This window comes from Mesoplodon bidens (assembly GCF_964165515.1).
Source record: "Mesoplodon bidens genome assembly, chromosome: 13".
In the NCBI taxonomy this organism is placed as follows: Eukaryota; Metazoa; Chordata; class Mammalia; order Artiodactyla; family Ziphiidae; genus Mesoplodon; species Mesoplodon bidens.
The window spans coordinates 42686091-42713668 of NC_138169.1; the positions used below are offsets into that span (position 1 = coordinate 42686091).

Below are 27578 nucleotides of genomic sequence, written 5' to 3' on the forward strand. Positions count from 1 at the left end.
CTCCCTTTCTGAAGCTTTTTCAATTCCAGTGGAGCTTACGCTCTCTCTACATGAGTGAGTAGATCCAGTTCGTAAGGAGACAGTGATTCCTAAAGTTCAAAGTGATCGTCACTGAACTTTATCTGGATAACAGTGAAAATAACATGGAAAGGGCTTCCCTGGTGGCGCAGTGGTTGAGAGTCCGCCTGCCGATGCAGGGGACACGGGTTCGTGCCCCGGTCTGGGAGGATCCCACATGCCGCGGAGCGGTTGGGCCCGTGAGCCATGGCCGTTGAGCCTGCGCGTCCGGAGCCTGTGCTCCGCAACGGGAGAGGCCACAACAGTGAGAGGCCCACGTACAGCAAAAAAAAAAAAAAAAAAAATAACATGGAAAGTTTGTGGGATTGCCTATTTACAACATTTTCCTAGCAAGTTAAGAAAGAAATTAACATTAAAAACTTGCTAAACCTTTCACCTAAAAGCAGTAGTCCTCATAAGAGAACTTAGAGGGAAATATTCTGTTAAAATAATAAACCTAAATGCTGAATTAAAAAATATTTCGGTTTTCTCAATTCATAGATATGTATAAAACCACAACTAAAAAAAAAAACTACAACTAAAAGTAGGCACTAATTACAATGCCACTGTCATATAAACTCATTTTTCTTTTAAAGCTAAAAAAATAGTAACTGTTGAAATTTTTATAATGACCATGAACATACTAATATATAATCAGTAAATTTAATATGGCCAACTTTTTGAGCAGCTTTTTAAAATGACATGTTTTGTGTGGCAGGTCTACATGTTTTTATTATATTAGCCTTTGCATTAATACGTTTTTTTTTTCACATAGGGAATACAGTCAAAAACATTTAACAATTTTGTTCAATGACAGTTGGTAACTAGACTTATCGTGGTGATCATTTCATAATGTGTGAAAATATCAAATCATGTTGTACACCTGAAACTAATATTGTATGTTAATTATGACTCAATAAAAGAAAAATAATTTTAGTTAAAAAAAATAGAAAGAATAGTTGGTCCCTATGTTTTGAACAAAAAATTCCTATAAACACTTCAAATCCTTTCTCCAAAAACAGTTAACTATTTTCTACATACACACTGCTGCATGCATTATTTTTTCTTCTTCAGATCTCATGATGTCATATCAAACCATGCTGCAGCAACATCCATTTTTGCGCACATCCTACCTTTCCTTAAATGTAGTTTCTAAGAAGTGTACCATAACTACAGCGGTTGCTGTAAAGAATCACTATCAATTTTTCTGCTTTTTCCTGGTAGCCAAACTGTACAGAGAAACATGTGAACCCCCTTCTGATCTAGCACTGACTGGATCTTGCTGTTGTTTTGAACCTTTAATTGATAGAATAAAAAAATAAAAAAAAATACTCCACCATGGGCACTGAACAACTTTTGCAGGGAAAAATGGAGCAAGTGCCAGTTTTGTGAAGCTGCATTCATTGACAATTTGCTCTATTATCTCCCTTTGTTTCTGGTGTATTTTATCTAAATTACAGAAAATATCTTTATTAATATTTTAAAATTACAATATATTATTTTATCAAAAATCATGATCAACAGATTAACATTAACTTCCTTTTTCTGGGTGTACTTTGGTGATGTGTTTTTCATAAGCAAAATCTAGAAAATTTTATTGCAAATACATTTAATTCTATCTTAGACTCTTAACCTCACCCCATTTAATAACTGAAATAGCTTTAGGCTGGCAACATGCCAAATGTTTTCCCAGGCAATTAGCAGAACAGGGCGCCACTTACTGGTTTTTAGTTATTATTCACAAGAATACTTAAAAGAGAAACATGATAACAATTTCATTCTCTGAGGCTGGTAATAAACTTTAATAGACTTCACACCACTCTAAGAATATAAGAATACAGCAGCACCTCCACTGAACATTCTAATAACAAATTATGTTAAAATTACCTTTAATGCTGAAACACAGCATCAGAAAACATTAAATCAAGGGAAATTAATAGAAATTAATATATTCTTCACAAGTAAAATGAACCATAGAACAGATGTTCTTTAAGGAGTGTACTTACAAAGATAAAATTGTATTTTCTCAGTTTTCTAGCTCTAACCAAATGTTTGGTTATTCATTGATTAGCTTAAAAATCCAAAAATATAAAATCTCAAACTGTCCAAAAGACATAAAAACAAATAAGCTTAAAAAGCTAAATTGAGCATTTTAATTTCTAAATGTAAAAGGAAAAAATAATTTTAAGCTGGTTTCGAACTTGATGTTCCTTTCCTATGGGTATGATTATTCCTCACTTCAAACTTGTAATTTTGAAAATCAGCTAACATTTTGAAAAAATTGTTTGATTTTCGAAGGCTAATGGAGCATCCTAGTCAAGAATTTTATAAAGCTTACTTACCTTGGTTTGGTTGAATATTCATATTTGGTCTGGGGCCATAGTTTCCCATCGGCTGCCCTTGACTCATGGTCATCTGGTTCTGTACCGGCATGCTCTGGGACGATGGCACGGAATGGCTGTAACCTCCCATGGACCCGTGGCTACTTGAAGGCATATTCATGGAACTGTTTGTCATATTGAGTTGATTGGGTCCAGGTCCCTGCATAGGCATATGGTTAGGCCCTTTGAAGAAAAGTGATCAGAACCAAAATATGAAAGTTAAACAGATGATCTATACAAAAGTACCTTAAAAAGCGTATTTATTTCTTTGCATTAATGTAACAAGAGCACAAACAATAACTTGAGTATTTAATCAATAGCAAACAAAGTAAATGCTTTACATGAATGATAGCAAATACTGTGAGGTAGACATTATTATCATTTTACAGATTAAGAAACCGTTGCTTTTGAAAAGCCAGGAACATCCTGGAAAAAAAAAAAAAGAGTAATGAAGGAGGACTTGCTTTATAAGAGACAAAAACATATAAAGCTGAATTAAAAGTATGTAGTATTAACACATAAATGAACCGATTAACAGATCAATAAACCTAGAGCACAGTCTGAAAGTGACCGAAATGCATAATTTGGTAAATGACAATGGCGCTGACATTAAGTATCAGTGAGCAAAAGAAAAGATAATTCAATAAATGATGTTTAACAACTGAGTAGATATCTGGAAAAATACAGGTTGGGTCCCTACCACATTTCTTCTACGAAAACGAAGTCCAGATGGATAAAAAAAATTAAACATTAAAAAAGAAGAAAAAGCAAAGAAGTTGTAACAGAGTATTTCAAAACAGAGAATTTTATAAATAATCTTGGACTGTAAGGGCCTTTTTAAGTATGCCAAAAAACCCAGAACCATAAAAGATTTATAAAGTAGAGTACATAAAAATAAAACATTTGCACATGACCAACAAAACAAAATTAAGTAATAAAAAGATAAACTGGGAAAAAATTATTTACAAGAAATATCACAGACCAAACTACTTACTTAACATATAAAGCAAGTAAAAGACCACCAGCAGTAAAAGGGCCAAGTATATGAATGATCATTTCACACGAAAACTACAAAAGGGGTCATAAAACATGAGAAAATTGCTTGCTTTATTTACTATAATAAAAAGGCAAATTAAAACTATGAGATCCATTTTTCACCTTCTAGATTTGCAAAGATCAAAAGTTTTGTTCCAACTATATTATGAAGAAAGAAGCACTTTCATACTTTGTTGAGAGAATATAAATGTATAAATAAGTCTACTATAAATTGGTCTACTATTTTTATGTAGACCAATATGGTAATAACTACCATATTTTAAAATGCATATACCTTTAGGGCTTCCCTGGTGGCGCAGTGCAGGGGAAGTGGTGCTAATGCAGGGGACACGGGTTCGAGCCCTGGTCCGGGAAGATCCCACATGCCGCGGAGCAACTAAGCCCTGCACCACAACTACTGAGCCTGTGTGCCACAACTACTGAGCCCGCGTGTCACAATTACTGAAGCCTGTGCGCCTAAAGCCCGTGCTCCGCAACAAGAGAAGCCACCGCAATGAGAAGCCCACGCACCGAAACAAAGAGTAGCCCCCCAAAACTAAATAAAGCCCACATGCAGCAACAAGGACCCAACGCAGCCATGAATGAATGAATGAATGAATAAAAATAAAATGCATATACCTTTAACCTAGCAATTTCAGTTCTAGGAACTTATTCTATAAATATACAAGTTTTTGTGTGTGTACGCATACGGATGCAAAATTTTAAGTTTAACTGTTTACTTATTTATTTATATTTTACAGGCATAGTCACAAGAGCATAATTTTTAACACCAAAAGACTAGAAATAACCTATATTTCTATCAGAAGGGAACTGTCCAAGTAAATTAGAGGCATCCGTAAAAAAGAATGTAATACAGTCATCAAAAGGAATGAGGCAGCTCTTTATATACTGAGTGGTCTCCAAAATATATGTTTATATACTCATGGTCTCCAAGAGAAGCCTTTAAGAGGTAAAAAAAAAATGATATATAGTAATATCTACTGTATGCTACCATTTGTGTTTTTAAAAAAAGAATAAGAAGAAAGAAAATAGAATGTATACATGCATATGTGTTTCAAGGATAACTGGGTACCAGTGCCTGTCTGGAACAAAGAGTCTGGGAAGGTAGGGGCTGTATGCCTTTTTTGTACCTTTTTTATTTTGGTGCCATAGGTATGTATTATCTAATTTTTTTAAATCAATTAATTTTTTTTAAAAAGGAACCTAAGACTAAGAGGATATACGAACAAATCAAACAGCATATAAGAAGCACTACAATTTACATTATAAAATAAAATATTAAAAACAAACTAAAACTGGAAATTAAAAGCCTAGTTACAAATTTGTGTGCATAAAAAGGTTGGCTAAACACTATACAAAACTTATTAAATAAAGACAATATAAGTAACTGGACTTCCAATTTCTCCTATACACCTAAACTGTAAACTCTCTAACTATAAATTGTTTTAGAAGCTCTAAGGTATTCTGGACAATCTAGGTCATAAGTGCTTGAAAATCTCTGGCTCATAAAGAGTGTATCTTACTCCAGACAGCCTTACACAAAAACAAAAATGTCATGTTAACAATAATTATATTGCTGCTGCTTGCTTCCTCAGCCTTAGGCTTGAATGTTATCTGGAGAAGTTGAGTCAAAATCCTAATTAAAGGTACCACCGGGCTTCCTTGGTGGCGCAGTGGTTGGGAGTCTGCCTGCCGATGCAGGGGACATGGGTTCGTGCCCCAGTCTGGGAAGATCCCACATGCCACGGAGCGGCTGGGCCCGTGAGCCATGGCCGCTGAGCCTGCACGTCCGGAGCCTGTGCTCCGCAATGGGAGAGGCCACAACAGTGAGAGGTCCGTGTACCACAAAAAAAAAAAAAAAAGGTACCACCATAAAAAGTCACAAAACTCCTCTAACGTGCTAACCTGCATTAGCACTACCCCACCAGTTTTTAAAACAACGTGTCCTAATGAGCTAGATGTGGATTAAGCAAGAAGCTTGCTTCTGACCACAACCAGACAAGTAGTTACCTCTTTATTCCTACCTCCACATGGTGGAGGGCTACTGGGCCATGACCGTGGAAGCCTTGGCAGGAAAGAGAAGGTTGCCACCAAGACACCACAGCCCTCCTACATGACCCATCACACATCAATCTCCTATAAGCCAGGCTATCTGGCCTCTTTTGCTCTGTGCTCTCTTTTGCTTCATTTTTTACACCCATAGTCCCTGGACACCAATGCTACCAACGAACATAATCAGTTAAGACAACACTATCCTAAGGATGCTAATATTATTAATTTAAAAAATAAATTGCTCTGTTATTTTAATTTACTCTCTTCATTGCTATTTGTTTAATATTTTCTTTTCGTTAATGAAAACAACCTTTGTCTTTAGAAAGTAAAAGTATGCCCCACCAAGAATTATAGGTATGGGTGTGACTGATGTTACAAAAACAAAATAGTTTAAAGATACTGATACTTTTCAGATTAAAAATTCAAACCAGCAAAAGTTAACTAAATAAGCATCCAATGGTCTGAAAGATATTTTAAGCGGCTCTAAACTTAAAATGGATAAATAGTAAATGGTTCATTATATAAGAAACCTGACACTTCTCAGCTTTTAATTTTGCTTCAATATCAATTTCCATATTTCTATTATACTATAAACATATGTATTCATAAAAATGCATACTCAGTTTCAAAAGACCAATGAGGAAATACTAAATACATGAGCACTTTAGAGCCCGTTTTGTTTTTTCTCTCCATGTGACTTTTCCAGCAATACTGTTTCTGAGACCAATAAATTTTTAAGTAAATACAAAACTCAGAGAAATGTTACACATTTTTATAAACAGATCTTAATTCTTAAGCCATGGCACAATGCCTTTTTTCCCCCAAAAGCTTCTAAAGCCAGCTGTATTGCATAGTTTCAGACAGACTAAATTTAGCCAGTTCTGTTCATCAGAGGAATGCTGTGTGTCAGCTACATCAAAGCCCAAGGGCAGCCTGATAAACACTGAATACAGGTCACGTAGCTCTGTAGCTAACAAACTCTAAGAGAGCTTGGACTCGGGGGCATTCAAAGCAGTTTTGTCATCAACAATCTAGTATCCCTTGAGCCCCCACGTCGTTTCAGTTGCTAAGCAACTCCGGTGTTAATGTCTTAGAGGAGAAAAACTTACCAGGCATCTGGCCGTTCATCTGGTTCTGCATGTGTGGTGCAGGAGGACCCCCAGCTACCATTCCATCTGAAGGCATGTTGTGTGAGCGTGGAGGTGGGGGAGGGCCGCTCTGATTCATCCCTCCAGGACCCATAGGCATATTCTGTGTGGGTGGCTGAAAGGAGACAGTTTAGTAAAATAAGAAAAACAGTCAGACTAATATACTAAAGATGCATATGGTATAACAGTTGCCTATACTATTCAGTTGAGTAGGGACAAAAACACAAATGCATTTCAAGTTATTCTAATGCATTTTAATCATGGACTTAACAACATCATATTTAATATGCTCCAAAGACTTCACAAGATCGTTAGCATGAATATATCATCCGACCACCTTAAACCAAAAGAACACCACGATTCAAGTATATTCTACTTTACAGTGAAAATTAAAAATTATAACATTCTATACAAAAAGAATTCTTATTTATTTATGTATAAGGATTTCTAATGTGCCCACTATTGTTGTTTTTTAAATTATGTTTTAAAAATTAAGTCTCCTTTCATTATTAATATATTTGGATATATTTACTATTAATGATGAATTTTACCTGAAAAGATATAGTAACAAAAGACTAAGGACCAGAAGCTTCAAAATGTGATATATTTTATACTGTTTGAGGAGGGGGAGTGGTTTTGGAGGGGGAATGTTTTAAACCGCAAAGACTCAGCTCAGCCCAACATTTCTGTGCCGACTACTCCTATGGATTGGAAACATTACTGATGGCCTCCAAGGGTACAGAGACAGCTGCCTCAAAAGGATGCCTTTGGCAAATTTCCTAATGAAAGTGTGAAAAAAATCACTAACCTTGAGAGTTCACAAAAGGGCGAAAGGAAAAACACAGATACAAGGTGCTCTATAACACCTGGCTCCCTTCTTGGGAATATTTGGGTAGAGAAAGCACATAGTTAGTTTCTTTCCAAACCCCAGTTTTTTAATCCTACAAGAGGATAGGGAAGTATTGTTCTTTACAACTCTATTTCTGCCTTTTTTCTCTGCTTGTCTACATTTTAAACATAATGTCCATTCCTAGAACTTCAGTCATTCTCTTCCTCCCGTATGTTTATTGTGTACCACCCAGACTTTGCGAACACAATCCTCCCTGGCATACTTACCAGACATGCATTGTTCTTTAGACATCACAGTAAACACTCAAATCTCCAACCACCTAATAACCACTAACATTTACAAAATTAACCAAGTACTACTCTAATAGCACTCGTTCCAAATTCATAATCTTAATTTCTTCACTACTAAATCCAATCCAATAATTGCTCATTAAATATTTTCTCTTCAATTCTTATCTTAAATTCTTCATCCAATTTGTATTCTTTAAACACTTTGTTCCGTTTTCAAAAAACTTACTAAATATCAACTTAGTGTCACATATCTCACTTTTAATCATCCTTTACCATCCTTCAATATGGCTGACTTGGCCCTCTTGCTTGAAAATAAAATTCCTTTCTCCTATATCCTTGTCCAGATTTTCTCTGGAAAATTCATGCTCTCACTCTCAATAGGTATCAGTTTTTCATTTTCTTGTGATTCAATTCATGAAACATCAGTATGCGTGGTTCCCATCATAATAGACTAGGTTGTACCAAACCAACCCTCTTGCTAATAAAAGTTATAAAATCTAGACAAATGTAGAAACCATGTGAAGGCACTGAAGTGTAATGTACACAGAGAGGAACAAGAGGGGCTACAACTCTTGAAAGAAGGGAAAAATAGAAAATCAGCCCCATAATCAACTTGGCTTTTCCTTTACTTTGCTGTATAACAGGAAAATAGAGTCCAAGTAGAAAGTGGCAGTCCTACTAGACTGAGAGAAGACAGAATTTTTGGCTAACAGAGAGCTGGAAACTAAAGAACCAAGTTCCAGAGAGGAAGAAACACAAAAAGGAGTAAATTCAAGAAAACTAGCAGAAAACAGCAGTTAGGAAGCAAAAGAGCTGAGAAGAGATTTCAGCTTCTGCCCAGTTCGAGGGAGACAAAGATTGGAGTGTAGGCCCCACCAAATCAGAAGTGCCTTCAAAAACAATTCAGTCTCTCTGTTGAGACTTCAAAAAAGCCTCTCCTTGGACTAAGGTCAAAATTGAAACAGATCAGCCCTAACAAGTCAATAAGCCCTCAGTTAAAAGTTACAAGGCATTCTAAAAAAAATAAGAATAAATGGCCAACACCCATTAGGATGGCCATAATAATTAAAAAAAAAAAAAAACTACAGAAAGTAACGTGTTGGCAAGAATGCAGAGAAATAACACTTGTACATGCTGATGGGATCGTAAAAGGGTGCAACTATTGTGGAGTACACTTTAGCAGTTTCTCAAAGAGTTAAAACATAGAGTTATCATATGACCTAGCAATTCCACTCCTGGTATAGACCCAAGAGAACTGAAGACGTACATTCACACTAAACTTATACGTGAATGTTCACAGCAGCACTATTCATAATAGCCAGACAGTAGGAAAAAACCTAAATGTCCTTCAGCTGATGAACTGAAAAACAAAATGTGGTAAAAATCCACACAATGGAATATTATTCAGCCACAAAATGGAATGAAGTAGTGATACACACTACAACATGGATAAATCTTGAAAACACTATGCTAAGTGAAGAAGTCAGACTCAAATGGCCATACATTGTATGATTCCATTTATATGAACTGTCCAGAATAGGCAAAGCCGGAGAGACAGAAAACAGACTGATCAGTCTTTGCCAGGGGATGGACAGAGGGGAGAATTGGGGTTGACTGTCAATGGTCATGAGTTTTCTTCTTTGGGGTGATGGTGTCCTAGAATTAGATAATGGTGATGGCTGCATAGCACTATGAATATACTAACACCCACTGAATTGTATACAGGGATTCCTCATTTTATTGTGCTCCACAGATACCATGTTTTTCTACAAATCAGAGGTCTGTGGCAACCCTGTGTGGAACAAGTGGACTGGCACCATTTTTCCAACAGCATCTGCTCATTTCGTGTCTTTATGTCACATTTTGGTAATTTTCACCATACTTCAAACTTTTTCATGATTATTATATATTTTATGGTGGTCTGTGAGCAGTGCCTTTTAATGTTACTATTGCAAAAAGATTATCACTCACTGAAGGTTCAGATTATGGTTAGCATTTTTTAGCAATAAAATATTTTTTAATTAAGGTATGTAAATTGATTTTTAGACACAGTGCTACTGCATACTTCACAGACTACAGTACAGTCTAAACATAACCTTTTTTTTTTTTTTTTTTTTTGTGGTACGCGGGCCTCTCACTGTTGTGGCCTCTCCTGTTGCGGAGCACAGGCTCCGGACATGCAGGCTCAGCGGCCACGGCTCACGGGCCCAGCTGCTCCACGGCATGTGGGATCTTCCCGGACCGGGGTACGAACCCATGTCCCCTGCATCAGCAGGCGGACTCTCAACCACTGCGCCACCAGGGAAGCCCCAAACGTAACCTTTATATGCTCTGGGAAACGGAAAAATTTCTGTGACTAGCTTTATTGCAATATTCACTGTACTGTGGTGGTCTGGAACTGAATCCACAATATCTCTGAGGGGTGCCTGTACTTTAAAAGGTTAAAATGATGAACCTCATGTTATGCGAATTTCATCTCCATTAAAAAAAAAAAAGAGGGCCTCCCTGGTGGCGCAGTGGTTGAGAGTCCGCCTGCCGATGCAGGGGATACGGGTTCGTGCCCCGGTCTGGGAGGATCCCATATGCCGCGGAGCGGCTGGGCCCGTGAGCCATGGCCGCTGGGCCTGCGCATCCGGAGCCTGTGCTCCGCAACGGGAGAGGCCACAACAGTGAGAGGCCCGCATACCGCAAAAAGAAAAAAAAAAAAAAAAAAAGAGTAGATGGACAACAAATAGAAATAATAGAAAACAGGAGAAGACACATAGGTCACTCACATTTTAGAGTTATCTGAGAGACTTTAAAAATGACTGATTAATATATTCAAGGCAAAAAACAAACAGGACAAATGGAGAATTTCAGCAAAGCCTAGAATTCTTAAGTCAAAGGGAGCAACAAATGTATAGAAAATACGACACGTCAAAAAGATACAAAGGAGAGAAAATATGAACAGAAAGTGTAAAGAAAGACATGTATGTCATGGTGAAAAGGCCTAAAACACATCTAACTGGAGTTACAAAAGTAGAAGAGACGGAATTCCCTGGAGGTCCAGAGGTTAGGACTCCATGCTCTCACTGCCAAGGACATGGGCTTGATACCTGGTCGGGGAACTAAAATCCCACAAGCCATGCAGTGCAGCCAAAAAAAGAGAAAAAATGTAGAAAAGAGAAAATAACACATAAGCAATAAGAATACTGTTCAAGAATTTTCCAAAGCTAACAAAAGACATGAGTCTCTAGCAAACGTATGAAGCGCTACAAACCTCAGCAGGGTATGAAGATAACCATGGCTAGATACTTCAAAGTCCTAAAAACCAAAGTCAAAGTGAAAATCTTAAAAGTAGCCAGGGAAAATAAAACACATTACCTTCAGGTGAATGGCAATTAGACTAAAAACCTATTTTTTATCAGAAATAATGGAAATAGAATATTTTAAAAATGACATCTTTAAAGTGCTAAGACAGAAAAAGAAAATAATCAACAACCAACCTAGAATTCTATACTAAGAGAAAATAACCTCCAAACACAAAAATGAAACAATAATAGTTTCAGATGAACAAAAGCTAAGATAACCTGTAACAAATGAAGAGAATTCATCCAGCTAAATGAAAATGACACAGAACTAGAGGGATTAATAGGAATGGCAAGGTAAATATGTAGATAAATAAAAATATTAACATTTAAAATAATAGTGGGACTTTCCTGGTGGCACAGTGGTTAAGAATCCGCCTGCCAGTGCAGGGGACATGGGTTTGAGCCCTGGTCCAGGAAGATCCCACATGCCACGGAGCAACTAAGCCCGTGCGCCACAACTACTGAGCCTGTGCTCTAGAGTCCGTGAGCCACAACTACTGAGCCCGCATGCCACAACTACTGAAGCCCGTGCGCCGAGGGCCTGTGCTCCGCAACAAGAGAAGCATGCGCACGGCAACAAAGAGTAGCCCCCGCTTGCCACAACTACAGAAAGCCCACGTGCAGCAACAAAGACCCAACGCAGCCAAAAATAAATAAATTAATTAATTAAATTAAATAATAGTAACAATGAATAGTATAGTTTAAACATATGTAGAAGTATAAAATATGACAAGACTAACATAAAGGACAGCAGGATACATGAAGTTATATTGTTGCAAGTTTCCTGTATTTCTCAGCAACTGTTAAAAGTACAAATTTAGAGCGGAATCTAATAAACCAAAGATGCATATTGTAATCTGTTAGGCAACTACTTAAAAATGCATATGCACATATAAAAAATGTGTAACTAACAAACTAGAAGAGAGGAACAAATAATGCTTGACTAATTCAAAGAAGGACCAGAAAGAGACAAATAGGAAACTAGTATCAGGGTGATAGATGGAAAGCCTACTATATCATGTTCAAAGGTAAATGTATATAGACCCCTCATTTCAATAAAATAACAAAATTATTTTTTAAAACGCTCAACTATATTCTGTTCACAAGAGATCCACTTTAAACTTAAGAACACATATGTGTTAAAAGAAAAAGAATACTATGTAAACTCTAATCAAAAGTATGGTGATGTAACCATACATTAGATAGTTGACTTAAATCAAGAAATATTACTGGGGGAATTCCCTGGCAGTCCAGTTAGGACTCTGTGCTTCCACTGCAGGGGGCACGGGTTCAATCCCTGGTCCCTGGTTGGGGAACTAAGATCCCACAAGCCATGTGGTGTGACCAAATAAACAAATAAATAAAATAAAAAGAAATACTACTAGAAATACTAAAAGGATAGTTTATTATAATAAAAGGATCAATTCAACAGAAATGTAACAATCATAAATTTGTATACATCTCATAATTGCAGTTTCAAAATCTATAACGTAAAAGGAAAAACGGAATAATCCATAATAATGGTTGGAGATTTTAATATACTTCTTCTGGTAACTGACAGAACAAGGAGACCAAAAAAACAACAAACAAATGAAAAAAAAAACCTGAGAATATGAAAGATTTGACAACATTATTAACAACTCAATGTAATTAACATGCATAGACTACTATATGCAACAATTGCATAATACACATTCTTCTCAAATACTCAAGGAATATAGACCAAACTAGGTCATATACAGGGCCACAGGGCAAGTCAACAAATAACAAATGATTGAAATCTTATGCTGTATGTTTTGAGCACAGTGAAATTAAACTAGAAATCAATAACAGAAAACCAATAACCTGTTAGTTAATGAAGAAATAACAACGGAAATTAGAAAATACGTTTAACTGAATGGTAATGAAAATGCAACATCAAAATTTGTGAGACGCAGCTACAGCTATGCTAAAAGGAAAATTACAGCTTTAAAATGCATATTTAAAATTCATTTTTAAGAAAAGTTGAGGGCTTCCCTGGTGGCGCAGTGGTTGAGAGTCTGCCTGCTGATGCAGAGAACGCGGGTTCGTGCCCCGGTCCAGGGGGATCCCACATGCCGCGGAGCGGCTGGGCCCGCGCATCCAGAGCCTGTGCTCCGCAACGGGAGAGGCCACAACAGTGAGAGGCCCACGTACCACAAAAGAAAAAAAAAAAAAAAAAGAAAAGAAAAGTTGAAAAATTAATGATATAAGCTTCTACCTGCAGTAGCTAGGAAAAGACATCAGTCAAACCCAAAGTAGTATAATGAAGGAAATAAAATAGACAAGTACTCAATGAACCATATACAATCTTCCAGAGAACACAAAAATGTAGAACAATTCCCAATCCTTAATGAGGTCACCAAAACTCTGACACCAAAACCTCAAAATGACATTACAAAAAAGAAATTTACATGCCAATATTTCTCATGAACAGACACAAAAATCCTAAACAAAATTTTTCAAATCAAATACTGACTGTATTAAAAAGACGATACATTATATAACCAATGGAATTTATTCCAGGAGTGCAGGCTGATTTAACTTTTGGAAATTGATCATTGTAACTCACCAAATTACCAAAATAAAATTCATATAATCATCTCAATAAAGGAAAAGTATCTGATAAAATTTAACACCCACTAAAGACTTTAAAAAATTAATAGGAGCATCCTTAATATAACAAATCTAGTTTACAAAAAAAAATGTATACTCAATATCATCTTACTGATGAAATACTGGACTTTCAGGAAAGAAAACAAGAATTCAGGAACAAGACAAGAATATCCATTAACACCAAGTCTATTCAACAAAATAAATAAACCAATAAACAAATTAGTATAAAAAAATAAAGTAGGAAAAAAATAAGAAGGAATAAAAGATTGGAAAAGACACATAATTATTATTCAAAGATGACAGGATTGAATGCATAGAAAACCCCAAGAAAATCTGTAACAAACTATGAGAATCACTAAGGTAACTAGAGACAAGGTCAATATATAAAAATCAACTGTATTTCTATATATTGCCAATAAACTAGAAAATTAAAATTTAAAAGACGATATCATGTATAATAGCATCCAAAAAAACTGAATAGCTAGGAACAAATCTAGCAAGAGATGTGCATTACTTCTACACTGCGACACTGTTGAGAGAAATTAAGGACTTTACTAAACAGAAGGATATGCCATCTTCATTGACTGGAAGACTAAATATTGTGGAGATACCAGTTTCTCCAATGTTGACTTAGAGATTCCATGTAATCTCAATCAAAATCCCAACAGGCTTTCTGTAGAAATTAACAAACTGACTGTAAAATTTATATGGAAATACAAAAGACAAAATAGCCAGGACACTCAAAGAACAATACTACCTGCTGCTATAATTAAGATATTGGTTGGTGCAAGGACAGATAAACAGACCAATAGAATAAAAAGACCAACAGAATAGAGTTGAGGAACAGTGTAACACATACAGTCACCTTACAACAAAACGACTTATATTCAATGGGTAAAAACTGATCTTTCCAATAAATGGTACTGAATAAGTACCATTTCCTCTGCCTAAAACACTCTTCCTCAAGTCTTAGCTCAGATGTCACCTTCTCAAAGAGGTATACCCTGACCACTCTACTTCATATTACAAATTCCATCCCCCGCCCGCCTCCAGCATTCCCAATACACCTCTCCCTCTCCTATCTGTTTTCCTTTTCCTTAGCTCTTTCCATTGTTCGACAGACCACATGATTTAATTATTTGTTTTGCCTGCCTCGTTTGCTAGAATATAAAACCCAAGAAAGCAGGAATGTTTTGCTCACTGATGTTTCAAAAACTAACATTGCCTGACACACAGTAGGCACTTATAAACGGCACTTCATTTATAAATAAATGAAGAAACCATCAAGTTTAAATGATTTACTATAAAACTAAAAATAATTCTGACTATAAAATTATCTTCAGTATTTCTTTAGAATATAAAAAAACTGAAAAATACAAATTTTAACAATTCTTCATCTGTATAACTATCATTAGCATAGCTGTCATTAAAACAGTTCCCCAAAGGAGGCACTAAAGTGACATGTAGAAATAGGAGATTTAAAAATAAATTATTCAAAACAGGCTACACATATTTTACATATATAGATACATGTACACAGATAAAATACTTCCAAAAGTTGATAAAGAGATGATCCCTATACACACAAAAGACTCTTGATTAGTCAACCAAGACTGGATCCAAAAGCCCCATCTGTATCATATTTGCCTTACTTCCTAGTCCTAAAATCAGTCTCCCCAAAATGAATTTTACACATATCTGAAACAGTTTAGGAAGGTCTCCTCGATTCCTCATTCGTGCCTACAAGACATTTCAGGATGCCACCATGGGTAGCCTTGAATTTATGCTGGCTTTTGACCTCACCAATTGATTTCTTCGATTTAACAATCTCATAAATTGTCATATGGCACCTTGTTCCAAAAAAGATAGCTAATATTCAGTCCTATCATAAAATGTGATCAGTTTAACTTTCATAACTAATAATATCTCCCAGTTATTTTCACAGCATTTTGATTCTTCATATGTCCTAAAGCCTTAGGCTCCAGAATGACTGACGTACTAAAAATACTCTCCCCAGTTTTAGTACTAGGTTCCCCACTAAATTCAACTTTATGAAACAGCAAACATTTTTACCATAACAAATCCAACATTACACTTTGTCTCAGCTCTGAAAAACCAAGCCTTCCAGACCCTGATAATGTTAATCACTAAACAATCACTCCAGAACCATATAATCTAAAGAACAAAAAGTAAATGTCTTTTTCTTCACAGACCAGAAGATTTCTCTAGAGTATTCTTTCAAAAGAAAAGAAAAAAATAAATAAACTAATCTACTCCTGAAACACTGGGAGATAGGACTCTAAGCCTTTCTTAAAGTTGTAATAATACCACCCATTAAGAAATGTATATTTGGCTTGGGACTTCCCTGGTGGCACAGTGCCAGTGTAGGGGACACGGGTTCAAGCTCTGGAACGGGAAGATCCCACATGCTGCGGAGCAACTAAGCCCATGCACCACAACTACTGAGCCTGTGCTCTAGAGCCCGCGAGCCACAACTACTGAAGCCTGCGCACCTAGAGCCTGTGCTCCGCAACAAGAGAAGCCACCGCAATGAGAAGCCCGCACACCGCAACGAAGAGTAACCCCCGCTCACCACAACTAGAGAAAGCCTGTGCGCAGCAAGGAAGACCCAGCACAATCAAAACTAATAAATAAATAAATAAATACATTTTTTAAAAAAAAGAAGAAATATATATTTGCTTGATCTTGGATTTTTTAAATATTATTTTTGTATCTATACCAGTCTGGCTAAATTACAAAAATAATGTGTAATCATTATAAAAATAGAAACAGTACACACGGGAACCATTGCTAAAAGCTTGGTATGCACGTCTCCAGGATCTTTTTCAAAATTCATATATATAAACATATATTTAGTTTTTAAAAGTACGGTCACACTATCCTGTTATTAATTCTACTGTAGGTATTATTCTATATCAGCAAATAATTCAATCTCATGCAAAAGTACAGAACTCAACTGAATAACAGTTTTTCACCCATCCTCACTACTGACAGTTTTTCCTTGTATTGTTTTATTATTTTGCCAATAAAAATAATGCTTAAACAACCTTGTACAAATACTTTTCTGTACTTATTCTGTGCAAATAAGAGTAAATTACTTAATTTCCAACATTTAGGTTCTTTACTTTCTTAGCTACACGGCAAACAAATTCTCCTCTTTATAGAGGTGAGCTAGATACATTATTTTCAATTAATAACAAAAGGACAACCTTTAGGTTCTCTAGTACATTTATAAGCTTCATTCACTAATATAGTTCTGCAAGAAAATTACACACACATTTGTATTTCTCGCAGTAAGATATATCCAATTTCTTTACATATTTGGACTCAGACAGTCTTCTGAATTTTATATATGCTATCCAGCAAATAGTTAACATGATTTTTCCTAGGATTCTAAAAAGACAAGATAGGCAACAATGTTGGCAAAATGCTCCCTATAGTACATTAATGTAGAGAAATGTGCCCCCATAAACCAATTCTCTATGAAATACAGGGTTACCTCCTTTATGAAACCTTCCCTAATCCTCAGCAGCAGAACTAATTACTTCTATGTTTCAAATGTACTTTAAATATACATAATTCCAAAATAGCATATAAGTATACTACAGAATTACTATCTGTTGTCTTTAATATCATTTATAGAACTTTCTGGCATATAAAATACACATACACATTTCAAAAGACCACTTCACCTGTAGTCTTGCTTCTGTTTTTAATACCAAAATGTCTTAATTAGACACCTTTTATTTTGCAGCACTTTATTAGGTAGAAGAGAAAGAAGACAGCTGTGGCTGGTGAAAGAAAGGGTAGTAGTCTGAGATGATCACTATGTTTCTGACTAAAAGAACTCAGTGTTTACACTACTCACTTGAGGTAGGAAATAGCAAAATGGCTGTGCACTTTTTTTTCCTTTAACAGCAGGGAACAGAGGGGGAACTGAGACAGATGACTTTTGCCTACATTGTGTGGAGAGGCCTGTAAAATACCCAAACTGGTTATGTCAAGTGGAAGCTAGATTCGTGGGGGCACACTTGGGCAAGAAGATACATATTTGGGAGCCAAGAATATGGAGGGGAACATCAAGTCAAGAATATAAAAAACCAGGAGTGTGGGTGAAATCTCCCAGGAAGGGTGTGTATAGTAAAAAGTTGTTCAAGTACAGATCATCACCATTTGATAGGCAGGTAAAACATAGGGAGCCGAGCAGCTAGAAAGGTAAAAAAGAAAACTATCACAGAAGTTAAAGAATACAAGTTTCAACATTATCACACTGACCAAATAAATATGATCATGTTCAGCAAACACTTAAAACACTCTGAAAATGATGACAATATTGAAGAAAAGTTCTTTCCATAATTCTAAATAAGAACTTAAACCCTTTCATTAAAAAAACTGTAATAAAATAACAAGGTACAGAACAGTGTGTATGGCAAGGTTCTACCTGCCTAGAAAAGAAGGGGAAAGTATGTATTTACATTGCCTTTTATTTGCATAAAAAGCAGGTATAAGACAGAGGTGGGAGTAGGCTTCTGTATGACCTTTTGTAGTTTTTAATGTTCTAACCACATCCAAGTATTTCCTGTGCTAAAAATTAAGTTAAAATTTATGAAAGAAATAAACTCTGCTAATCTTTAAAATGTTCCACAACTCTATAACCACGTGTTCCCACGTGTTCCTTCACTTCACGTGGATCACACCTGTAAACAGTAAATCCTGTAATATCAAATTTTAGTCAGTGAAATATCTTAACAGATGGATGGTCTGCCAGCACCGTCACTGAACCTGAAGACGGATATATTATCGTTTTTACTGACACTTGTGTAAGGAAAGGCTGATCAAGTGCCCAATGCTAACTCAAAACATCAAGTGTGGTATCACCAAAAAATGAAATTTAGGAAATAAAAAACAATATATAAAATGTAAGGCTACTTCCTCTAACCAATTTTCATTAATAGTTAAGACTTTTATTTTTTGGACAGAACACCTATTAAACAAAACTGATCTTTAACACTTTTAAAATTCAAGTGTATCTGATTAGAGATTTCTTTAAACAATGCTCATAATGAATTAAGTGAAAAGCAAGACAAGTAATTCCAATCAACTTTCAGCCTTCTTTTAAAATTAAATGCATACCATAAAAAGAAACGAAATTGAGTTATTTGTAGTGAGGTGGATGGACCTAGAGACTGTCATACAGAGTGAAGTAAGTCAGAAAGAGAAAAACAAATACCGTATGCTAACACATATATATGGAATCTTAAAAAAAAAAAATGGTTCTGAAGAACCTTCAGGCAGGACAGGAATAAAGACGCAGACATAGAGAATGGACTTGAGGACACGGGGAGGGGGAAGGGTAAGCTGGGACGAAGTGAGAGAGTGGAATGGACATATATACACTACCAAATGTAAAATAGATAGCTAGTGGGAAGCAGCTGCATAGCACAGGGAGATCAGCTCGGTGCTTTGTGTCCACCTAGAGGGGTGGGATAGGGAGGGTGGGAGGGAGACACAAGAGGGAGGGGATATGAGGATATATGTATACATATAGCTGATTCACTTTGTTATACAGCAGAAACTAACACACCATTGTAAAGCAATTATACTCCAATAAAGATGTTAAAAAAAAAACTTTGATTCTACAAATATACGCTTTGCCTTCTTCCATACTGACAAAAGAAAATTAAATGCATACATACTCAATCTTAGGGAATGGCATTAATGTCAGTTGAGTCTCCAAACTCCTTCCTTATCCTGCATATGTATTCAGTAACTGAAACTTGCTAATCTTCTTTCAAATTCTCCTTAATCTGACTTCTCTTTCCATTTACACGTTCCAATTGCATACTACCTTCATCTTCATCACCATCAATATTTACTGAGTACCTCCTACATACTGGACACCATGAATTGTCTGAATTAATCCTTCATTTAATAGTATTATAGAATAAGTATTATCTTTCTTGTATTGTAAAAATGGTCACGGTACACATCAAATGAAGGTGATACTACAGAAATAGGAATCATATTTTTCCAAAGTTTTGCATATCCTCAAACATCACTGGATATTCCATTTAAAATGCGTAGCAATATAAAATCCTCAATTCCTAGTTACACAATAGAATCACCTGAAAAGCTTTTAAAATGTGCAGCCAAGGTAAAGAAACACTAGACTATGTGATTATCCAAGCTCCTTCCAGTTATAAAACTTTTAATTCTGTAGAAATATTTCTAGACTGTATGCCTTCAAAATGAACTACCACAATAAAAAGACTATTTTCTCCCCAAGTTTTTCCCAAAGAAAAATTAAATCAATGGATAAAAGCTTTTTTTTTCATTTAAACTTTTCTCTCATAATTCTTTCTTAAATCAATGGTGCTTACTACTTCATAATACTAGCAGATGACAAAAATAAACTAACAATAACTAATACTAGCCTAAAACTTAGAAATGCAATTTCTTCAAAGTACATTTGTAGGAAGGACTTACATATACATAATATAGCCATATTTTCTACTGGTAAAATTGTTCCTAGTTCATATAATGAAAATAATTATGTCAATAGCTTATGTTGTTTCAGAAAGTAAATACCAACTCTGAAAACCAACATTCTAATGATGCCTCCAACAGTTACCAAGGTAGATAGGACCCTATATACCTCTACTAAATGGAGGCAGAATAGTGTAAATTTTGAATTATGTCAGTTTTGTACAAATGTTTGGTCTCTTTCAATGCCACCTCAGCTGTCAGGTACACTGCTTGTAAGTATGCCTGCCTATGGAATACACTCTCCAAGTTCTGATGTGTGATTTGCTGCTTTTTGGCTATGGGCTTAAAATAGAAAAAGCAAACTTGTTCAAATATGTGTAAGACTAAGAACAGTTTCTGTTACAAATACAATGCCTTTGAAATAAGAAAAGAATACCCAGGGCACAAACTAAGAAGCAAAATGCCTAAGTGTTAGTACACTGGCTTTATAAATTGTTTTTCTCCTTTTAGGTCTTTTTCCATTTATTCCTGGTTTTATAATTCTTGACTTTCTTTCAAATAGGAGAAGTTTGCTAGATCTGGTCTTGTTCCAGATACATGAAATATTACTATAAATACATAATTCCTCTTTTGGGAGGACATTAAAAAACTTAAAAGTTGAGCATACGTATAATCATGAGCACACTACTAACCAGTTAAATAAAGTGAAAAACGCTGTTCTGGAAAACTTCAGTAAAATCACCCTAAAACATACAGCCCTTTTTCAGGGTCAAAATTTCTCAAACTACAGTTAGTAAGTAGTATATTCTATCCCTTTCGGCAGATTGGTTGTATGTATTCTACTATGCTAGTTTTCTCAAATTCACCTTTCTTCCTATTTCATCTCTAATCCAACTGCTTTCCTTCTTGCCGATTTTTCCCCTCTTTAGCCCCGCTTTTATTATTGGTCCAACTCTCTGTTGTTACCCCTACTATGAGGATCTATTTATTTCTAGGCTTTCTAAAACCCCTCTTCCTTTGTTAACTTAGCTTCCCAAGCAACCTAACCTTCAAAATACCCATTTTTTCAAATGAAAATTTGATCATATATTTTAAATAAAACTGACCAATATTAAGAAGGAAAAATTTTATTTCAAAATACACAAATGGCAATAACTATATTCTTTAGTAAAATATGATGTAAAATAGTGACTGTGTTAAATGAATCTGAAACAATGGTAGGTTTGTAATGAAATGTGTGTCTTTCCTTTGTAATGGTTCTTAACCAGGTGACGGTAAAATAACATAATATTTTCCCTGAATATAAATAGTAATAATTTTTACTGTCCTATTTCATTTGTAGGGAAAAATGTAAACTCTATAAAAAACAAATGAAAAAATTCAATAACAGTGTATAACTTAGCAACAGATGAGAATGGAATAGTAAATTCTGAGTTAGAGATTTTGCAGTACCTTAATGAATATCTATGGGAAGCTAAATTTTACCACATTGGCTTCTCAATAATTACTACCTCCTTGAGAAAGGGCAAGAGAAATGAGTAACTAAATCTCAAGATGTGTGGTATGACCCAACATTTTTGTGTTCTGCATAAAAGCTGGAGAGAATATGGGACATATATGAGAAACTGTAATGTTTAAGACTTTAAGACATTTCCATATATTATGAAGACAATATTTCAAATCAAGACAAACTGACAAAATCCAGAATTGCACAGTATCATAAGTCACAGAGACTTATTAGAGACTCTCAATTGGTTGGGTAGAAGGGATACAGAAGGGTTAACAGAATCACTTGAGAACACTCTGCAAACTACCCTCATTCCCCAACCACCCACGAGACTCTAATAAGACTATCTGGAGGAGAACGTCCCCTCTCCACACTCAGTGCCCTGACTTGAGAACCCCTGCGCAATGCGTTACTGTTTTGATGAGAACATGTTCACAATGTGTCACATCTTTCAGATGTACTAGAACAGGAAAAAAAAAAAAAAAAAAAGAATCACTGAGTTATAGGCCACCATGATGATAATACGCTAAATTCTTTTTTTTAACATCTTTATTGGAGTATAATTGCTTTACAATGGTGTGTTAGTTTCTGCTGTATAACAAAGTGAATCAGCTATACATATACATATATCCCCATATCCCCTCCCTCCTACGTCTCCCTCCCACCCTCCCCATCCCACCCCTCTAGGTGGTCACAAAGCACCGAGCTGATCTCCCTGTGCTATGCGGCTGCTTCCCACTAATAAGCTAAATTCTCAACCTGCCTCTTAAATCTATAGTATAGTCCCCAAACTATAAGCAGACTCATTCATTTAACTTTTTTTTAAACTTAACACCTGAGTACAGGAATAATGCTAGACAAGAAAGAAACACAATGATCAAGGCATTCATTTCCATAACAACACAGTAGAACAATCAAGACACTGCAGGTTGTAAAATTTAGATTCAAGCTCTTGAAAAATCTAGCCACGTCCTACGTTGATACACAAACTTAAGAGCAAATGGGTCAGACTTTAATTTCTATTCCATCCTAATAGCAACATGACTTGGTATCATAATGCATGAACTGCTTTCAGTAAGGCCTGGGTTCAAATGCCATGCTAGCACTTACCAACTACAAGTCCCTAGACGCATTAATCACCCTGAGACTCAGTTTCCTCAACCATAGAATGGGACTAATATCTTAAAAAACTCTCTAAGGATAAAATAAAGTACTGAAAGGACCCAATACTTAGTAGTCCTTCTGCAAGTGTTTGTTCTCTCTCCAGTGAAACAGTCATATCTAAGAAGCCTCAAAAATAAATAATATTCTATGGATAGCAAAACAGAATTCTATTCCAATACTCAGGAATCACATAGGTTAACAGCAAATTAGGTCATTCAAACCCTCCACTGCGGACAACAAAAAAAGCTGGAGAAAATACTTTTAAAATATGTTTAAAGATATGGAAGAGCAGACAAAGTAGTCAGAAATGAACAGACCAAGATCCAGAAGAAAAAAAATCTAGAGACATGGGCCCAAACCTGGGGGCTACATTTGCTGTGGGCATGTTAGCCAATATAGAAAGCCAGCTGAGAATTTTCCAAAACTGATATCAATCCACAGATTTCAAAAATCTCAACAAACACCAAGCAGGATAAATAAAAAGAAACGCACACCTAGAGAGATCATAGTAAAACTACAAAAAACTCTAGACAAAGCAAAAAATCTTCAACACAGTCAAAGAAAATAGTCAAACTGCCTTCAAAATAGTAACGTTTACATTGACATTCAACTGTCAATAGATAAAAGCCAGAAAACAGTAGAATGATTAATTTAATGTGCTCACATGCCAACCTAAAATCTGTCCCTGGCAAAAACATCTTCTAAGAATGATAGTGAAAAGGCATTTTCAGATCACCAAAAAAACAAAAACAAACCAACAAAAAAAGACCGGAAGGTATTTATCACCACCAAACCAATGCTAAACGGAAATACTGAAATATGTTCTCTAGGGAGGAAAAAAGAAATGATCTGAGAGAAAAGGTTGTAAATGAAGGGAGGAATGAAAGGCATCAAAAATGGTAACAATGATAATCATCTAATGAAGACTAACTTTAAAAAAAAGTAAAAATCACTTGTGAGTAAACATCCACAGATTTAAAATGTGTAACACAATGGATAGGTCATTGAGGGAATGAATTGAAATAAAGTATCTGAGGGTCCTTGAATTGTTAACTATATAGTAACCTCTAAAATAACAGTAAGTATGTAAGTATATAATTTCCAAACTAGTGGGGAAAAAAAATTTTTTTAATAATTATCAAGACAAAAAGAACAGAAAAAAAGGAATATAAACAGATGAGACAAAAATAAAGTGCATTCTATGATGGTAGGTTTAAATTAAGATATATGAGCAATTACGTTCACTGTAAATGGATTTGTGTTTCAAGTAAATAACAAAGATTGCTGGATTGGATTTTTTTAAAAAAAACATCATGCTGTTCATAAGACACATATCTCTAACACAAAGAAATGGAAAGGTAGATACACCATGCAAACGCTAAAGAAAGCTGACTCAGCTACACAAAAACTAGACAAGTAGACATTAACACCAAAAGCATAATTAGAGATAAGGAGGGATACTTCATAATGACATATTACAAAGAATCAGAAAGCTATAACATTTCTAAACATATATGCATCCACTACCGTGCCTCAAAATGTAATAAACTCAAAAGAGTTACAAGGAAAAACAGTCAACCCACAACTATACTTGGACATTTTAAACATACACCTCTCAGTAACTGATAGAACAAACACACAAATGAAACTTCACAAAGTTAAAAAAAAATCAGTAAGGCTATGCAGAAGATTCAAACAAGATTAACACACTTGAACTAGTGAACATATACAGGACTCTGCACTCAGGGGCTAAAGAATACATGGAACATTTGTAAAAACAGACCATATGCTGGATCGTAAAACAAATCTCAAAGAATTCCCAAGAACTGAAATCATACAAAGTGTTACCTACCCATGATGCAATGAAGTCAGAAATCATTAAGAAAAAGAAAACAATAAAATCTCCCTATGTTTGCAAACTAAGAAATATATTTATCAACCCATGTAAAAAGAAGAAATAACAATGGAAATTATAAGATATTTGGAACTGAATAAATATGAATATACTATATAACAGAACTAATTAGACAGAAATTTACACCCTTCAAATGCATGTATTAGTATGGAAGGATTAAAATTGATGGAAGGCATTCATCTTAAAACTCAGAAAAAGGGGTTTCCCTGGTGGTGCAGTGGTTGAGAGTCTGCCTGCCGATGCAGGAGACACGGGTTCGTGCCCCGGTCCGGGAGGATCCCACATGCCGAGGAGCGGCTGGGCCCGTGAGCCATGGCCGCTGAGTCTGCGCGTCCAGAGCCTGTGCTCCGCAACGGGAGAGGCCACAGCAGTGAGAGGCCCGTGAACCGCAAAAAAAATAAAAATTAAAAAAATAAAAAACTCAGAAAAAGGACAGCAAAATACACTGAAGGAAAATAAAATGAAATAATAAAGATGAGATCAGAAATTAATCATATCCAAAAACATACAAAAGAGTAATGGTCACAAAGTCTGCTTCTCAAGATTCTTTTAGGGAATCCAAAAGGTCACAACTATTACTAAGTTGACGTTTGCCTTTTAGGCTATGTTGATATTTACAACATCATGGTGCAAAAGCAAAAGTGGATGTCACTGATGGAGCCTTGGCATATATAAAGGTATCAAACTCTACTGTAAATCATCGTACTATTGACTGCCCCAGGCTAGCAGTTAAAGAAAGAAAAAGTCATTTTCACTTAAGAATGTCCTTGATGAAGCAGTAAAAATTATTCATTTATTAAATTCTCCATGTCAGTTAAATATTCTGTGTGACAAAATGTGAAAATAATAAACATATCTGCTGCAAATCAAAGTAAAATGAAAACACTTTTGTGATTGTGCTGCTTGCTGATTTAGGCACTGTTTTCATGGGACACCAATTTTACTTAAAAGAACAACATCTAGGGCTTCCCTGGTGGTGCAGTGGTTGAGAGTCCGCCTGCCGATGCAGGGGACACGGGTTCATGCCCCGGTCCAGGAAGATCCCACATGCCGGGGAGTGGCTGGCCCCTGAACCATGGCCACTGAGCCTGCGTGTCCGGAGCCTGTGCTCCACAACGGGAGAGGCCACAGCAGTGAGAGGCCCACGTACCGGGGAAAAAAAAAGGAATAATATCTAGACAAATTATACTTATCCAGGCTTGGGTATCTGGCAGACATTTCCTTAAAACTGAACACCGTGAGCCTGGAAAACAACTGATGGCATTTTCTGCGAATGATCAGATTTGACTTTTCAAGGAAGAATTGGGAATTTGGCAAACTTATATTTACTGTCTTGAGCTTGACAACATCCCAGTACTTAAGAGACCTTTCTGATTAGATTGGTGGTGATTTCAACAAATCGCCAATTTTTTGGTATCATATGATGAAATATATCAGTATTTGGAAAAGGTGCATAACTAAGTGAACTTATTATTTTCCAAATGACCAAAGAATGATGTTATGAAATCACACATGAGTAAAAGATCCATACAGAATGCAAGACAGACCAATGAATTTAATGTACCAGAGTAAGAAAAATGTACTGATATAATTTCAGATTCCATACTGCAACTAACCTTTAAAAAACACTTGCTGAGATCTGCTATACTATCACAGATTATCCACAACCTAAAAAGGCTAAAAATATTCTTCCCTTTTCAAATTTCACATCTGTGTGGGACTGGATTTTCTCCTACTTCAACCAAAACATATGCTAGATTGAATCCAGAAGTAGATATGAGAATACAGATGTTTCCTATTAAGCCAGTTAAAAGAAATTTGCAAAATTATTAAACAGTGTCATTTAACTCACTAAATTTGTTTTCAAAGATAGTTATTTTTCCTTTAAAGAATGTTACTTATATTAACACGCAATGGGCTTACTGTTGTTCATTTTAAATGAATATTAGCATAATAAGTAAAATATAATCAATAATATCAGTGTATATAACTGACATGAAACTCCTCAGAGTGCTCAGTAATGTTTAAGTATAATATAATGGGGTTCTGTGAACAAAAAGTTTGAGAAATGCTGCAACAGAGAAAGATCAAAGTCAAAAACTGATGCTTTAAAAAGACTAAAAGAAGAAAATACAATAAATACTTGGCAACAGTGATCAAAAAATTTTTTTAACGAGGAGACACAAATAAACCACATTAAGAATAAAATAAACTATCACTATAGATCCCACAAACATTAGAAAAAAGAGATTATTTCACAAACTTTATGTCAATAAATTTGAAAATTTGGATAAAATGTTAAAAAGCACAATTTACCAAAATAGCTATCTCATAAGATATAGAAATGTATAAGCTGTCTTATAACCATAAAGAAATTGAGTCAGTAAATAAAAGCCTCACAAAGAAAACTTCAGATCCAGATCGCTTTTCTAAAGAATTATACCAATCCTTTAGGAAATGGCTATACTCTGCAAATTCTTCCAGATAAGAAAAAGTGGGAAAATTCTGCAGGTCATTTTATGAAGCCAGCATAACCTCAAAATAAAAAACAGACAAAGGCATTATAAGAAAAGAAAATTAAAAGTTAATGACACTCATGAACAGCCATAAAAATCTTGATCAAAAATTTAACAAACTGAATACAGCAATTTTTTTAAAAAGACCATG

At 35.4% G+C, this 27578-nt stretch overlaps 1 protein-coding gene across 3 annotated transcripts in view; it reads right to left on the reverse strand.

Annotated features, from left to right (window-relative positions):
* Positions 1 to 27578, reverse strand: part of SS18 (SS18 subunit of BAF chromatin remodeling complex) — a 76353-nt gene that overhangs the window by 32503 nt on the left and 16272 nt on the right. For all 3 annotated transcript variants that reach the window (XM_081252998.1, XM_081252999.1, XM_081252997.1), the window contains exons 4-5: positions 6656 to 6809; positions 2400 to 2621 (exon numbers count right to left, since the gene is read on the reverse strand). In XM_081252998.1, the coding sequence (XP_081109124.1) occupies positions 2400 to 2621; positions 6656 to 6809 (376 nt within the window). The remainder of the gene's footprint in view (positions 1 to 2399; positions 2622 to 6655; positions 6810 to 27578) is intronic.